The sequence below is a fragment of the Mobula birostris genome, chromosome 1, assembly GCF_030028105.1.
Source record: "Mobula birostris isolate sMobBir1 chromosome 1, sMobBir1.hap1, whole genome shotgun sequence".
Taxonomy (NCBI): Eukaryota; Metazoa; Chordata; class Chondrichthyes; order Myliobatiformes; family Myliobatidae; genus Mobula; species Mobula birostris.
The window spans coordinates 181452373-181469640 of record NC_092370.1 but is presented as its reverse complement, the minus strand read 5'-3'; the positions used below and the strand labels follow the sequence as shown (position 1 = coordinate 181469640).

The 17268-nt window shown below is 40.4% G+C and overlaps 1 protein-coding gene across 1 annotated transcript in view; it reads left to right on the top strand.

Moving 5' to 3' along the window:
* stxbp6 (syntaxin binding protein 6 (amisyn)) overlaps positions 1–9796 on the top strand; it is a 399500-nt gene extending 389704 nt beyond the window's left edge. Inside the window, exon 6 of the mRNA XM_072279073.1 lies at positions 8691–9796. Within this exon, the coding sequence (XP_072135174.1) occupies positions 8691–8714 (24 nt within the window). The 3' untranslated portion in view covers positions 8715–9796. The remainder of the gene's footprint in view (positions 1–8690) is intronic.
* Positions 9797–17268: the final 7472 nt, after the last annotated feature.

The window sequence follows — 17268 nt, the reverse complement described above, 5'->3', positions numbered from 1 at the left end:
GAGAGAACCAGAGTGAACCTTGATGAGTACCTATACCATTTCCTATCTGTTTCTCAAAGTCTTGCATGTGCAGTTCACTGCTCAATTAAACCATAAGTGATAGGAGCGAATTAGGCCACTCGGTCTAAGTCTGCTCTGCCTTTTTATTATGCCTGATCCATTTTCCCTCTCAATCGCATTCTCCTGCCTTCATCCCGTAACCTTTCACATCCTGACCAATGAAGAACCTATCAATCTCCTTCTTAAATGCACCCAGTGATCTGCCCTCCACATCCACATGTAACAACAAATTCAACAGATTCACCACCCTCTGGCGAAGGAAATTCCTCCTCATCTCCATTCTAAATGGAGTTCCCTCTATTCTGAGGCTGTGCTCTCCTTTCCTAGTCTCTCCTACTACAGGGAGCATCCTCTCCACATCTACTCTATCTAGGCCTTTCCAACATTTGATTGGTTTCAATGAGATTCCCCCCTCATTCTACTAATTTCCAGTGAGTACAGGCCCATACCATTAAAAGCTCCTCATACGATAACCCTTTTATTTCCAGAATCATTCTTGTGAAAATCCTCTGCACCCTCTCAAATGTCAGCACGTCCTTTCTTAGTTAGATAAAGGGCTTTAAAGTACTCACAGTACTCCAAGTGAGGCCTCACCAGTGCCTTCTGAAGCCTCAGCATTACATACTTGCTTTTATACTCTAGTCCCGCTGAAATGAATGCTAACATTGCATTTGCCTTCCTCACCACAGAATCGACCTGCAAGTTAACCTTTAAGGAATCCTGCACAAGGACTCACAAGTCCCTTTGTACTTCAAATTTCTGAATTGTCTCCCCATTTAGAAAATAATCTACGCTTTTCTTCCTTCTAGCAAAATGCATGATCAAACACTTCCCAACATTATTTCATCTGCCATTTCTTTGCCCAATCTCCTAACCTGTCGAAGTCCTTCTGCACCCTATCTGCTTCCTGAACACTATCTGGCCCTTCACCACAAACTTGGTGACAAAGCCATCAGTTCCATCATCCAAATCACTGACATACAATGTAAAAAGAAGTGGTCTCAACATTGACCCCTGTGAAACCCACCAGTCATCGGCAGCCAAGCAGAAAATGCTCTCTTTATACCCCTTTCTTTTCTTCCTGCCAATCAGCCAATCTTCTATCCATGCTAGTATATTTCCTGTAAAATTATTGGCTCTTATCTTGTTGAGCAGCCTCATGTGTGGCACTTTGTCAAAGGCCTTCTGAGAATCCAAGTAAACAACGTCCACCAGTTCTCCTTTGTCTATCTTGCTTATTTCCTCAAAGAATTCCGACAGATTTCTCAGGCAAGATTTTCCCATAAGGAAAACATGTTGACTTTGGCTTATTTTATCATGTGCCTGCAAATACCCTAAGAGTTCAACCTTAATAATAGACTCCCAACATATTTCCCACCACTGAAATCAGGCTAACTGGCCTTTAATTTCCTTTCTTCTGCCTGCTTCCCTTCTTGAAAAGTGGAGTGACATTTGCGATTTTCGAGTCCTCCGGAACCTGCTAGAATCTTGTAATTTTTGAAAGATCATTACCAATGTTTCCGCAGTCTCTTCAGCCACCTCTTTCAATACACTGGGGTGTAGTGCATCTGGTCTAGGTGACTTAGCACCTTCAGACCTTTCAGCTTCCCAAGCATGCCTCTATAATTCCCTTTACTACCCTGTAATACTGATACATCTGAGTTTAACTACTCCCTCTCAAATTGCAGGGTGAAGTATCTTATATTATGATCACTGTCTCCTGAGGGTCCCCTTACATTAAGGTCCCTGATCAAATCTGGTTTATTACACAAAACCCAATCCAGAATAGCTTTCCCCTCATAGGCTCAACTACAAGCTGCTCTAAAAAGTCATCTTGTAGTCATTGTACAAACTCTATCTCTTGGTATCCAGCACCAACCTGATTTTTCCCATCTAAATGCACACTAAAATCCCCCATAACTATCGTAACATTGCCCTTTTGACATGCATTTTCTAACTCCTGTTTATAGCCCATATTCTGACTACTATTCGGAGGCCTGTATATAAATCCCATCGGGGTCTTTTTATCCTTGGAGTTTCTTAATCCTTCCTACAAGGATTCTACATCTTCTGATCCTATCTCACTTCTTTCTAAGGATTTGATTTCATTTTTTACCAACAGAGCCACCCCACCCCTACCTGCCTGTCCTTTTGATACAATGCTTGTTTGGCGGGAGGAGAAGATGGCGGCGCAACGCAGCTCGCAGCGGCCACTCCGGTGGTGATGTCTGTTATTTGTCAAGTAGGGTGCCATGCACAATCCTGATTTGTTGGAAACGGACGTGAGAGCATGGAGGAACATCTGGAGAAACTTCTGAAATGCCTGCTTCGCTGCTGCTGCTGCTGCTGTGTGGTCCGGAATCTCTGGAGGAGAAGGCCCCGAGTGCTCGGTTTTGCTTGTTGCTCGGCGGCCAGGGTGAGGTCAAAGCGCTCGGCAGAGGATGGTGCTCAGAGAAGCTGTATCGGAGGGGCTGGTCAGAGGTTCGAAGTTTTTGGACTGACTCACAGTCACCTGCTTCCAATGCATCAGCAAGTTGGCAGTGCTTGGAGGTTCATGGCAGGGAGAGTTTCTCCCTTCTGCCATCTGCGTTAGATGATGAGTTGATTGGGACTTTGAGACTTTTTTTTAAACTGTGCCCATGGTCTGCTCTTTATCAAATTATGGTATTGCTTTGCATTGTTGTAACTATATGTTATAATTATGTGGTTTTGTCAGTTTTAGTCTTGGTTTGTCCTGGTTTTTTTTTTGTGATATCATTCTGGAGGAACATTGTATCATTTTTTAATGCATGCATTTCTAAATGACAATAAATGAGGACTGAGTGTCCTCATAATCTAATCTAATCTAATATCTTTGGATGTTAAGCTTCCAACTATGAGTGTCTTTCAGTCACAACTCAGTAATGCCCACATCATACCTATTGATCTCTAACTGGAAATCATCGAGATAATTGAGCCAGTTCACAGACTTTGCTTGCTTTAAATTAAACTTGGGTCATAGCGTCACAGAACTACATAAGAGAAACAGGCCCATCTAGTCCATGCCAAATCCATTTAAACTGCCTTCTCCCAACAGCCTGCGCTGGCACCATAGCCATCCATACCCTACCATCCATGTATCTATCCAAACTTCTCTTAAATGTTGAAATTAACCTCATGTGCATCACTTGTGTTGGTAGCTCATTCCATGCTCTCATGACCCCCTGAGCGAAGAAGTTTCCCCTCGTGTTCCCCTTAAACTTTTCACCTTTGACTTTAACCCAATGACCTATGGCTGTAGTTCCATCCAACCTCAGTGGAAAAAGTCTGCTTGCATTTACCCTAAATATACCCCTCATAATTTTGTATACCTCTATCAAATCTCTGTCTTCTATGTTCTAAGTAATACAGTCCTAAAGTATTCAATCTTCCCTTATAACTCAGGTCCTCCAGACCTGGCAACATCCTTGTAAATTTTCTCTGGACTCTTTCACACTTGTTTACATCTTTCCTGTAGGTAGGTGACTAAATCTGCACACAGTACTCCAAATTAGGCCTCACCAATGTCTTATACAACATAGACACTGTTTATTTTCCATTAGACATTTTGTTACTGTTGTGAAATACCAGTCAATGCTTTTACCTGTGCAACATACTGTTAATCAAATAGTTAAGTGAATGCAGAATGACAGTATCTTTGATCTGTACGCAGATTTTGGACATGCTCTTTAACATCAGGATTACATGTTCGTGCATGATGTTTTGGTTTCATTAGTTACCTTAGTTCCTTTGTTATAGTAGTTGCTAGACGTACTAGTTGTTACTAGTCTCATGCTCATTGTGAGGTCGCAGGAACTATAATTTGTAGTGAGTAACATCCAATTGATAAAGCACGCAGAGCCTATCAAGACTTGCTGCTCAGTTTGAGATTTATTAGTCTATTAAGCAGTTGGCTAGGGCCAATAAAAGAATGTTAAGCAGCTATTGGGTGAGTTGACATAGTTAGAGTGGGAAACTGAAACTTTACCTCAAGAGGCTTTAGTGAGGAGAGGTAGAGACTAAGGTGCCGGAGGCTATTTTTGGAGTGGTCATTGCTGGAGAGGCCATTGCATGAAAAGGCAATTCTGGATTGTTACTTTCTGGATTTTCTGGAAAATCAGTTGTATTAGTACAGTATTACAGTTGTGTAAAGGTAACTCAGTGGCATGAGAGAGGAACGGGCCAAAGTTGATAGGAAAGGGACATTAGCTGGGATGATGGCAGAGCAGCAATGGCTGGAGATTCTTGGAGCAATCTGGAAGGTGCAGGATAGGTTCATCCCTAAGAAGGAATAATATTCTAAGGGAGGATGAGGCATGAAAGCAAAAGAGAAGGCACACAATATAGCAAAAGGTAGTGGGAAGCTAGAGGATTGGGAAACTTCTAAAAACCAACAGGAGGCCATTAAAAAAGCAATAAGCAGAGAAAAGATGAAATATGAATGTAAGTGAGCTAATAATATGAAAAAAAGATACCAAAAGGTTTTTAGACATATAAATCATCATAGCTTGTCACACCAGCCAGCCAGCCACTCCAGTGTTGTTTGGTTGATGTTGAGTAGGTCAGTGTCAGCTAAATCAGGTGGGAGTGGGAAGTTGCACAGAACGTGTTCAATGTTTTGCACCCTTTCACCACACTCACAGGATTTGCTGGTCTCTAAACCCCACTTCACCATATTGTCTCCCATCCTACAATCTCTCGTTCTGGCTCTGTTGAGAGTGCACCACTTCCGTCTGCCAAACAGTGCCCCATCTGACAACCTTTCTGTGGGGTTTTGTATTTGCACTGTATTTGGTGGGGTTCTGGCTTCTATTTGTTGCCAGAGGTCAATCCTGTATGTTTGGGGGAATGTTCCGTGCGGTCGTTCTTCCACTGTCACACTGTCACAAAGCTTTTCCTTGATTTTAGGTGGTTGGAAACTGGCACATGATGGTGTAGTGGGTGCCGTGGATCCGAGTTCTGTTTACCTTTTTCAATTTTTGTTGTAGTGCGTCTTCGGATCTCTGGGGGAGCAATGCCTGCCAGTCTGTAAATGATGTTAGTGAGTGTGGGGTGCAGTGTGCCCGTGATTATTCGGCAGGCTTTGTTAAGCAACGGGTCTATTTTCTTCACATGGGCTGATCTGCCCCACACAGGTTCACGGTATTCTGCAGGTGCATAGCAGAGTGCTAGGGCAGTTGATCGAATTGTGTGAGCATTAGCTCCCCATTTCGTACCTGCTTATTTTTTCAGGAGAGAATTGCGACAGCCAATTTACCCTTGGAGTTTTTTGATGTGGGTGGCAAATGAAAGCATCCTATCCACTGTTACACCCAGGTACATTGGAGTCGGATGGTGTTCAAGCTCCTTCCCACACTAGAAGATCTTGAGTTTCCGAGTTGCTTCTCGATTCCTCAGGTGGGATGCACACACTTGAGTTTTTGATAGATTTGGGTTCAGAGACCATTTTTCATAATACTGCTTCATTGCTTCGAGGACTGCTGTAAGTCGTACTTCAGCTTCTTGGAAGGAGTTAGCTTGTGTTGCTATGCATAGGTCATCTGCATAGATAAACCTGCCTGTGTTAGGAAAGACATATAAAGAGTAACAGAGAGGCAAGAGTGTATATTGGCCACTGGAAAATGATGTTGGAGAGGTAGTAGTGGGGAACAAAGAAATATATAGTTTATCCAATAAGTATTGAAGTATTGAAAGGCCTTGATGGAATGGACGTGCTGAGGAAGTTTCCCACAGTGAGAGAGTCTAGGACCAGAGAGCACATCTTTCTAATCTTCAGAATAAAAGGATGTTTCTTTAGAATGGAGATGAAGAGGAATTTCTTTAGCCAGAAAGTTGTGAATCTGTGGAATTTACTGTCACAGATGGCTGTGGAGACCAAGTCTTTGGGTATATTTAAAGCAAAAGTCAATAGGGTGTCAAATGTTATGGGGAGAAGGCAAGAAAAAGAGGTTGAGTGGGAAATGAAATCAGTCACACTCATCTGCTGGCTGGCCTAATTCTGCTCCTATGTCTTATTGTCTAAACGGCTTGCTTTTAATCATGGGCAGCTTTGCTGATGAGAATTGGATTGCCTGTTTTCAACCAGACAAGTATGGAGTGACAGTAAGCACATTGACCCATGACGCTTATTCTTTTCGCAGAATGTGTACAGTCCAGCCATATTCCAGGACTTTGGCCAAATATCTCAAACCTGACATGTTCCTATAATTTTAAAGTCAACCTCATTTAAAATACCCCACAGCTAAACGTAACTGATTCTTGGGAAGTTTGATAATTACATCTTTCCTATGAATATCTGAAATGTATTCCCAGCTATTTATCCATTTTACTTAATCAAGAAAATCATATACTTTCATGCACAGGGCCCACTGACCTGACATCTGTCCAACTATTCAGAGCACTCCGACCTGGACTCCAGCTTCTGCCCTTGACTTGTCATTCTTTGCATTAATGGCCATCACAGCATGCCCAAAATATTCAGCAGGATAACACAAGCAACATAACAACTCAAAAACAGCAAAAGAAGCCCCCTTTCTTTACATGCACACACACATCTCCAAACCCCGTACCTGCTACCTCCAGGCTCTCAGATATTGGACCCAGACACTCAGTCGCAGACTCACAGGTATTGGGTCTCAATCCCAGGACTCAGTGACCGGGTGGGGGGGGGGGGGGGGGGTAGGTAGTCACCAACTCTCAACCCTCTGATCTGCATGGACTTTTGATGCCTGAGTGGAGTTGCCAACCTGGGGGTATCAACAGCCCTCGTCCACAGGGCCATCTGACCTGACATCCATCCATAGTATTAACACTGACCTTCTGCAGCAGACCTTCTCCAGCTCCTGCCCTGAATTTTCATTTACTGCCCCTGAGCTCATCCCAGTCCCTAAACCCTAACCTTTACACTGTCCCCTAACTCTTTACACTGTTCCCAAAACCATTGCTATGAACCTAAAAGATATAATTAAGTCTGAGCCATGACCTCGACAGATATTACAGCTTGGCACCAACTTGACCAAAAGACAAAGGATTATGGTTTGCATGCAGTAATCCAAGTGCACCCTCACCAGTGTTCAGTACCAGAGCAGGGCAACTCATGTGCAGTCAAGCTCACATGTTTCAAATTAATCTTCGTAAAAAAAGTTATTATGTTTCTTTAGGTTAATAGTTTGCAGATACTGCTCACTGGTTGTCAAACCTAGGTAATTCAAGTGAAAGCTAAGGAACTGTGATATATGGCATGCAGACTATGGAAGGTGTGCAGGAGGTGTTAGTGTTCCCATGTCGTTTCTGCTGGTGCAGTTACCCAAGTAAGTAGTTTCCATGCACCTCGTTGCAGACACGGTCTGAGCATGATGCACCAGTGGTGGCTGAGGAGCTGATTGACTTGACTGCTTTGTCATGAACAGTATTTAGCTCTTGAATATTAAGTTTTGCTTGCCTGGACAACTGGTGGGAGTTCAATCAAACTCCTGTCATTATTCAGAATTGTGCCACTGTCAAATGTCAAAGAAATTGTTGATATTAAAACAGAATGAAATCACTTAAACATTTTTAAACAAAATAATTATTAGCTTGTGTGTAACAATCCCTCACACAACTCCATTCAGATGAATCGACTCACCGTTCGTGTCAGGTCCAAGCTGACACTGGTCTAGCAAGCAGGTTCATCACCATTACCATTGGGACCTTGCAGCTCGTTCAGACTCTGCCACAACACTCTGTCCATCTGCAGAATACAAACAGGACATGGCCCGCAAAGTTCAGCCAGTAAGTTTGGATGTTGTACCTTGGCACTGAACAGTCTGATAATTCATAATGACAGCAGCTTAGTGTGGCACTGCTGACATCTGCCACGTTCCGGCTCATTTTGCAACATAAATCTTCAGTGAATATATTGGAAGGATTTCTCTCTGTGTGGTATGTATTTGGACTCATGGCCACCTTCCCTACCAGCCATGAATGCCCAAGCCTTCTAAGCAGCAGTGTGAAGTTTTCTGCTGTTAACAGAATTTGTTCGGCTGCAATCAGATTGTTTATACATTGGGAGAGTGAAATGCCAATGAATAAATATGAAGTGACCAGTCTATAAGTAAAACAGTTTGGTGGAAAATAAGTTAAAACAATGTAAACATATTCCCAAGAGGCTGTAAATGAGCTTATCAGCAGTTGTCATATATGCTGTGATGTTAATCATTAACCATAGACTTTTCCAGTAGATTACCACATTTCAGCATGATTTCTTTAAAAGTCTACTTTATCAGCATTCACAAAGCTTTACATTTTACATGAATTGCCTAATAATGGCAGAAAATAATAACCAATGTTGTCAATGTTTCACTGAATTTCTCGTTGGTGGAATTCTAAGCATATTCTAATCAAATCATATTGATTTGTCATTGAGTAACAAATGCAATGGTCTACTTGCATTTATAATTTTTAATGTGGATACTTAACATAAAATTGATAGATCTCTAAGATGTCTACATTCCCCTCATCAAGTGTAATTAATTGCAATGCAGAGTATAATTTATCCTTAAGGTTCCAAAATTACTAACCATGTATTGCTGAAATTGAGTTATGATAACACATTTTGTTTTTCTCCCCCACAGCTTGCAATGAAGCACAAATGTTGAGCAGATGCTAAACAAAATGGGAGCTCTATCCAGTGATCGTCACACAGAGATGGAAGTCCAGTATTGTACATTTCCTTTATTGGAAACTTACTCCTTAAACTCTATGCTGCCAATATTAGAATTTGTTTCAATATATTTTTAAACTTTAATCAGCATTGTTGGACAAAACAAATACTAGCTTAATCGTTTTTCATTGTTGTTAGATTTCCAGGCTATTATTGGTCCGCACTAATTACAGACGTAGACTTTCATGTTATGCAGACGCCTTTTAATTAATGTCAATGTTGTTGTATACAATATTATAGATCTCAATTTTTTTTCAAAGAACTTATTTAAAAATCTTGGATAAACATTTGGACTGTGGCTCAGTGGAGTTTTGTAATAGGAACTAGGCTACAATATGGGAATTGGACTTCTCAAACAGCAGTCACAAGATCAGTGACTGAGCAATATAGTGTGTTCATCTTAATGACATGACTCTTCATTTTGAAATCTACCAGTCGTTGTCTTTACAACTGTGAAACCGACACTGGGATATTCTTCCTGACTCGATGGAATAGCTGGATATTACATGGCTGGGAATGCAGTGAAGGAAACTCAAGATCTTTAAACTTATATCTGAAGATTAGCACTAGTATATTATTAAGTAGCAGCTGGAAATAAATTGTTTCATTTTGAAGAATGTATCTGTAACATGTCATAAGTTCAGGCAGTTTATGATAGGACTGTCATTTACCTGGTGTTCTAGAGCAGGGAACAGTGTAGAAAAATTGCTCTTGATCTTGTACAACTGTTTTAAATCAAAAGGCAATCCAAATACTTCATATACTTTGTTAATTCTGACTGCAACAGAGTGCGTACTGTGAGGTCCTGTGCCTGTCTCTTCAGTGTGTGGACTCGTGCTCTGTCTTTCTGTTTCCAGTCTTAGTTGTCATTAATAGATTGTACAACATGCCTTATTTGTAAAAAAGAAAGAATACAAATTAATGAATTATTTGAGTACTGTAATTGGTAATTATTTACATTTTTGTTTTAATGGCAGATTTTTTTTGATGGAGTCACCTTGAAATAAATTCTTTGAGATACCCTAGGTTGCTCATTCAGGTTGTACATAATAGCTACATGTCTGCAGTCTGCTTTGGGAGAATTCCAATTAAATTAGTAAGCCTCTGCTTCACTCTGTTCGCTAGTCATGAAACTAGCACTTGCTGTGTCCGTGTTAATTTCATGTTATTATTTGCAAATGAAATAGCTTCTTTTGTTTGACTAGCTCACAATTTGCTAATGTGGAGCTGCACCCCAGAGTCTTTCAGAACCAATTATTTCTGCACACTAAATTGCTGAGAACGCAAGCTGATGGTGTGGGTGGGCCATTCTGTAACCTTGGTAAACAATAAGGATATCAGGTCAGTGAAATGCAAGAAACAAAATTAGTTCAAGGAAGAAATTACTGCTGAGAAAGGGAAAACTATAAAGTTTTCTTTGTTAATTCCTCTCGGAACTATTTCCTACCTGGATGACTCCACCATTTGTAGTTTCATTTTAGTATTCCTGGATCGTAAGGGATTGCAGGGATATAAATCTGCATTAACAGGCTTCTTAGGGCATGAAATAAGAGCACCAGCTTGCTGATGCAGATCAACAACTGATAGGGTGCAAGAAGGGTAGGGAAAAATGGAATTAAAATCCCATGTTTGAAAGAATATTAGTGGACCAGGACACTAATCAATAGATTGGAAAATCAGGACCCATAGCATTGATTTCCCACACCTAATCATGACTGGCACCATTTTACAGCAAAGGTTCAACCTCTGTCATATTCCATCACAGTGATATCAGGCCAGCCTTCATCACAAATATAATAGGAACTTTCCTTTTTGTCCGAGGACACGACAAGCACCATGAGAGGTTTTTCAATTTAAAGGAAACAATTTCCAAGTAGTTACACTGCTAGCTTACTCCTTCTGCATTGGCAGTTCTCAATCGTGTTTCTGTGACGGACCTGTTTACCAGCAGATCAGTGGTCAACATAGAAATGTGGCATGCAAAGATCACTTTTATAATGTGATACTTTATACTTTATTGTCACTGAATGATTAGTACTAGAATGTACGATCATCACAGCGATATTTGATTCTGCGCTTCACACTCCCTGGATTACAAATATTAAAAATATTAAAAATAGTTAAAATTAGTAAATATTAAAAATTTAAATTATAAATCATAAATAGAAAATAGAAAAATGGGAAGTAAGGTAGTGCAAAAAAATCGAGAGGCAGGTCCAGGTATTTGGAGGGTACGGCCCAGATCTGGGTCAGGATCCGTTCAGCAGTCTTATCACAGTTGGAAAGAAGCTGTTCCCAAATCTGGCCGTACGAGTCTTCAAGCTCCTGAACCTTCTCCCGGAGGGAAGAGGGACAAAAAGTCTGTTGGCTGGTTGGGTCGTATGGTAATGTATTCCAACTGCTGGACAGCATGGTTACCTGTCTCCATTGCTGCTGCGGCAGAAAATGCTTAACAAGTGTACGTGGTTCCTCCCCTCTCACTGCTGCAACAACTGAACAAGAAGATATTTAGTGTACTGTCTCTGAACACTTGCACTGCCTCTTAAACTGTTTAATTTTCTTAGGCAACAAGGCGATCTGAACAACATTGAGAACTTTTCACTCCTTGTTTCTGCCTGAGCAATGATATTTTCTTCTGAGTGCATAGTAATTCCCATTCAAAGAAATGCATCATTTTGCACAATTCAGTGAGAATTGTGGTCCACAAGTGTTGCCACACTTCGGGTGCCAAAGTAGCATGCCCCTAACTGGAGGTCTTTGGGATGTGGGAGGAAACCAGAGCACCCGGAGGAAACTCACACATTCACAGGGAGTGCACACAAACTCCCCACAGACAACAGTGCGAATCAAACCCCAATTAGTGTTTTCTGGCGCTGTAAAGTAATCGCGCTAACTGTTATGCTACTGTGCCACCCTAGGTCAGTAACCCAGTGGGCTAAAAAAGCTTTAAGCCAAAGCATGCAGTGACACAGCAGGTGCCATTACATGCCCTGCTGTCAAATCTGACCCAATGTTGGGATGTTAGGAGACTGTGAAATCTGAATTGGTTATAGCATATTTTGAAATGTTAGTAGTACTGCACACATCTGTTTCAAAGGATTGTTCACAATGAGTTAAAAGTACAGTGATGCCACAATATGTGAATTAATTAACTGGTCTGTCACTATAAAGTATATTGATAATTTGGGATATTGAACTCATTTCCAGACACTCCTGCTATATTTCTTTGAATTACATGTGTATTCAGCTTTGTTAAACTATAACAGGCATTGATTTCTAAAGGGCATAAGGCAATACAAAAATATTAACAGCAGAGAATTTAAATTATTCTGAAATGTTTATCTGTCCTCTGTGTATTTTTCTCAGTAAAAGAGCAATTATAAATTCAAATTCTTAATATGCATTCCCAAGCGCACACTGACTGCTTTACATTGTTGTATAGCACAGGAGAAGGCCCTTCAGACTTCCAAGTTTATGATGACTGCCGGGTAATCTATACTAATGACACTTACCAGCATTTGGACTGAAGTATTCTATCCTTGGTGAATGAAGTGCTTCCCTACATAGTACATGAATACCCATGGGAATGCCTGCAACATGTGTAACAGAGTCCAAGGATAGAACTTAAAACTTGCACAAGGTAAGGCGATTGGTATTCTGGTGTGCTATCATTGAACTGAAATCCCAAAAGAAACCTGATTCAACTTTAACCATTACTTTCAATTATTTTTACTTTGAGGAGGACTCTATGTTGCATACTAATATTGACAGTGATGTAGCAAGGTAGAATTATAATATGTTTGTGGCCTTGTTTTCACTTATTTTAAATCCAGACATTATGTTTTGAGAATTTTTTTTTATTCTAAAAGAGTTCATTGGTCTATCTCTTGAAACCTGTAATAGATAACAAATTCTTGGAAATGAAATCATGGCAGGAGTCACTTTTTGAGGCCCTCCATTGGTCAGCGTCGACCATGGATATTGCATCCTAGCTGATACGTAGGCCAGGGCAGTATGATACGGAGAGCAAGCTTTTGCCCATGCAGCAGGCTCCCCCTCTCCATGTAGCTGATGAATCCAAAGCAACGGCGGAGACCAATACAGTTTGGCACTAGCAGCAACAAGAAGTTGCTAGTCAGCGTTGAACTCAACGTAGGACTGCCTTCAGAACTCCAGCTATGGATTTTTCCTCACGGTTTACTCATGAGTGGGTATAATGCTAGGCAGCAGAGGTTTGAGATTGGAGTTTTCCTCTTCCTAGATGAGCTGCCAGCCATGGCTGATAAGCCCCATCTGTCTGAAGCAACTGGTTTTAAGGTGCCAATAACCTGCCTTTGCATCTTCTGTCAGTAGAAACAGTTCCGTCAGGCTTAGTAGCTAAGCCACACGTGAAGGCTGGGAGCTGGACTTGCTTGTCACACCATTGGGAACATTTAGTAGGTAGTGGGAGCTTATCCTGACTACTTACCCCAGCTATGACAAACTTAAGGAACCAGTCATTCACTTACTATATGACCTGTATTAATATGAAAGCAATAGATTTTTGGTTCTTTGCTTTTTTAAACTAATCTTTCAAGGGATATAGATACCAATAAATAATGTGTTTGCTGATGCAATGGAAAGTTGCAGGATTTGTGCTGGTGGAAACATTTTTACAGCTCTTTCTTGTGACATGGGATAACTAAGTTCAAAGAGCCAACTTCAGCCTGAGATGGTCACCAGTGAGGGAGATTGAATCAATGACAATAATGTGGGGAACTTTGCATAGACTGCACAGTGTTTCCTTGCATTAGTTGGTAGTTGTGGAATGTCTAAAACGTGGATGTGTGAGGCATGGAGCGGTGATGACCAGGAGCAGGGCGTGTACTGTATGTGGAAGCTGATTGTAGCTATCTGACAGATGCTGGAGAAACAAGTAGTTGTCGAGAAAGAGGACCAGGATGATCTGTGGGAGCCTCTAAATAGAATAGTGGTGTTCCGGCTGAAATAAGAAAGAGTGAAAATATTCATCACCTTAGGCAGGATTTGTGAAGAGAGTTGTCCTGATGAGTCTAAATGCTAACTCTGTTTCTCTTTCTGCATTGGTTGCCTGACTTCATGCAGTCTTTTGCAACTTTCTGTTAGTATTTTGGCTTTACAGAAACTGAACACTGGGGAAAGAAAGGCTGTTTGTGGGATTATTTTGCAATGAAATGGGAAGTAATGAAGGCAATGTGAAGCAGTCTTGCATTTGCACAAATGAGGAAAAGGGTCAAAGGAGGATTCAGCCATTGCAGAGTTGTTGAAGAAACATAAAGTGGATTGAAGGCTCCATTCACTGAGACATCTGATGAGAGGTTGAATGTTGCTGAATACGCATGTTCTTCAGAGGCAACAGTACATGGAAGAGTAAAGGGACTTTGATGTAAATTGCAAGGACAGGGTTTCATGGTGAGAAATTGGCAGTGATTGTGAAAGGCATAGAGTCAGTAGCTGAGGAGGCGAGCATTTCCAGCACAAACAACATTGAGATCAATGAAGGAAATTTGATTGTTGATGTGGGAATGGAATGGAGAGAGTCCAAGGTGGATCTCATCGGGAAGAAAAGAAAGAAACCGGAGAAAGACACAGGTGCATGCCTAGGGCAGAGTGAATTCAGAAATAAAGCTAAATTAAAGCTATACCTGGCATCTGTAATGATCAGACAATTGTCCTTCAGGGAAGGATATCCACTAACTTTAGTTTTGCTGTTTTGATATTGGTAACTTTTAAAAGCATAACTGTACATTTTAAACAATGTAGTATTATGCACAATTTAACTTTGTTAATTGAAGTCATTTATTAATCAGTTTTTGAAAATTAACGATAATCTGGTAAGTTTGCCTTACACCCTGACTGCCTATACAATGTTCAATTCAAAGTTAGTTCAGATTGAAAATGTAGCTGAAATCATTAGGCATGAAACAGCGTGTAATTACTTCATTTTTCTCTATATTGTTTGTGACCCCTTCATTCAGAATGAAGGTTGTATTGCATTGATATTAGTAGCTTACTTTCCCTTTTAATGAATGTTTTGGTGACAATCCTATGGCCCATTTAATAATGTAAGATGGATCACTGTTCTATTTCAGTGAAGACTCATGTGGATCCAAATGCTCAATCAAATTAAAATAATTGATTCATGTAAAAAGCAAGCTGTTGGGATGTAAAATGTGAGAGGAGATCAACGGGTAACAGGAACGTTAGCAAATTGTAGATTGTTTGTATTGTCTCCATCTCGTGGCAAAAGCACAAATTGCAAGACAATACTGTGAATTGGCAAGTAAACAAACGTTTTTTTGTACTCTGGTATTTCAATTACATGCAGGACATTTACACAGGTGAAAGAACTGAGTATTTTCTTTCAAAAAGTCTTGATTTGAGTTGGTGGTGGATAGGTGATTTCATGTTACAATAAATTGTTCATGAATAAAAACAGCCTTGTTTGTGATTCACTACAAAATTAAATTTAGTGAGTCTCTGTTTCAACAGGAGAGACTTACAAGTGTGATGGGGATTTAATCAACAACGTATCTGAATTCAGTTTTTAACTAACAGTATAAGAACAGGGTCAGTTCACCATTTCATTGCTCAACCCACTTTGCCCTCTAATTGCATAACTTACTGGAATCATTTCAGAGCATAGCTGAGTCGCATTAGTTACATGACTGTGGAGCCATGTAAAGTTCAGACACAATGGAAAGCTTCCTCTACCAATCTTTTGACCTTTTTTTGATTGATCAGGCCTCCAAGTTCTGTGTTCATGTTTTTGTTTTAAAATAACTTGGTTAAAAGATCAATCAAAAAGATCCCAACTTGAAGTGTTGGTCTTAGCATGCAAATCCAATTCAATTTCTGTGGTTCCTGAAAGTCTTGAGTGTGCCAGAGAGTGGTGTTTCTCCCCCTCTTGGCTAACAAGTAGGTACAAACATAACAATCGTTTCATGGTAACTAACTGACCTTTAAATTTATCTGTGATGGAATCTGAACCAGTGTCTAGAGATCAATATTGCAAGTCACTGGATACTAGTTGAGTCACTTAATCATCAATCTTTATTACCCCTAGAGCCATTTATATAAAAAACAAAAATCAATAAAATATTTTTGACTGGGATCCAGGATGATCTTTCTTTCCTGCCTTTCTGTCTTTGCACAATCCCATTACTTTGCACTCAAAGAAGTTACAAATGGGAGCCACAACAGATAAGAATTCAAAGTTTCCACTGAACATAATTGCCCCACTGGAACAGTGTCACTGTGTGACATGTATCTGTGCAGAGTTGAACAAAATGGGTTGTGAGATTGGTTTAATATCCTGTGATTTTGATTCATTAGGCCTAATAGTCACGTAACAATTTTGCATTGCCCTCCTTGATAATGTTACTTATGGACTTGTTCCAAACTGGAGAGCATTGTAATCCTACCTCCTGTACTGTGTAAGATTGGGACATTGCTGAGTAAATCCACATACCAGCATCCAGTGGAATATTATCCTTTTGCTCTAAAAAATTAATGGATGATATTTCCCTTTAGGGAAAATAAATACTGCAACAGGTGATGATTAAACAGCTCAAATTGTGTGAAATATTTCCACTTAAATGAGATGTATCCTTGCAGCAAACTGAAGAGATATTGGAAAGATTCATCATTTGCTAATGTTGCATCTTAAATTAAAAATCAGGCCATGGCAAAGGCAGTTGGAGAGAGTTTTAAGTTGCTAAACTGCTCCCTTCCACTTTTAACTCCACTATTGAAATCTCAGCTTTGGGATGCAGATTTGGAGAGAAACCCAAGGACAAATCTGATAAACGTTTACCTAACCTTGCAACTTCAGCACTGCATGTGGCTTCTCTGTTGCTGCCATGTTGTACGCTAACAGGGCTGTGACTTTTCAATTGTGCCTGCCATTGCTGCCCCATATTTCCACTAATACACATGGCTTTGAATATAAATCACTTGCATGGCAAAATGCATCTGGCATTGTCCATGTGTTCAGCCTTCTCCCATCTCTACTTGTCTTCTTGACACGACAGAAACTTACCTCTTTTTCATCACAAGTATACTCTCTTAATTCAAAAGGAATTAAAGACTTATTGGTCTATCTATTGTAGATCAAACTGGACTACATCAAGCACTATTGACTAGGAACAGAAATACTCCATCTTTAAGAGCAGGTCTCAGGTTGTGTAAACTTGACATAGGGTAGTTCACCTTCTGAAGCCATAAGGCTTTGTAACAACAAGGCACAGCTCAACAATATAATGGACCTCTCTGTATTTGCCCACTTGATCTCTCGAGAAAGTCAATATCTGAGAAAGTAGCCTGCTAGATGGACATAGAATCAATTGCCCTGTACCAACTTTCTCCTTCATTGGTGCAATGTGTACAGTTGCAACTCTACCCAGTTCCTTTGATATTTTCTACATTACCTGAAAAAAACTTGCGCTCACCACTTGAAAAGTGTGCTCTCA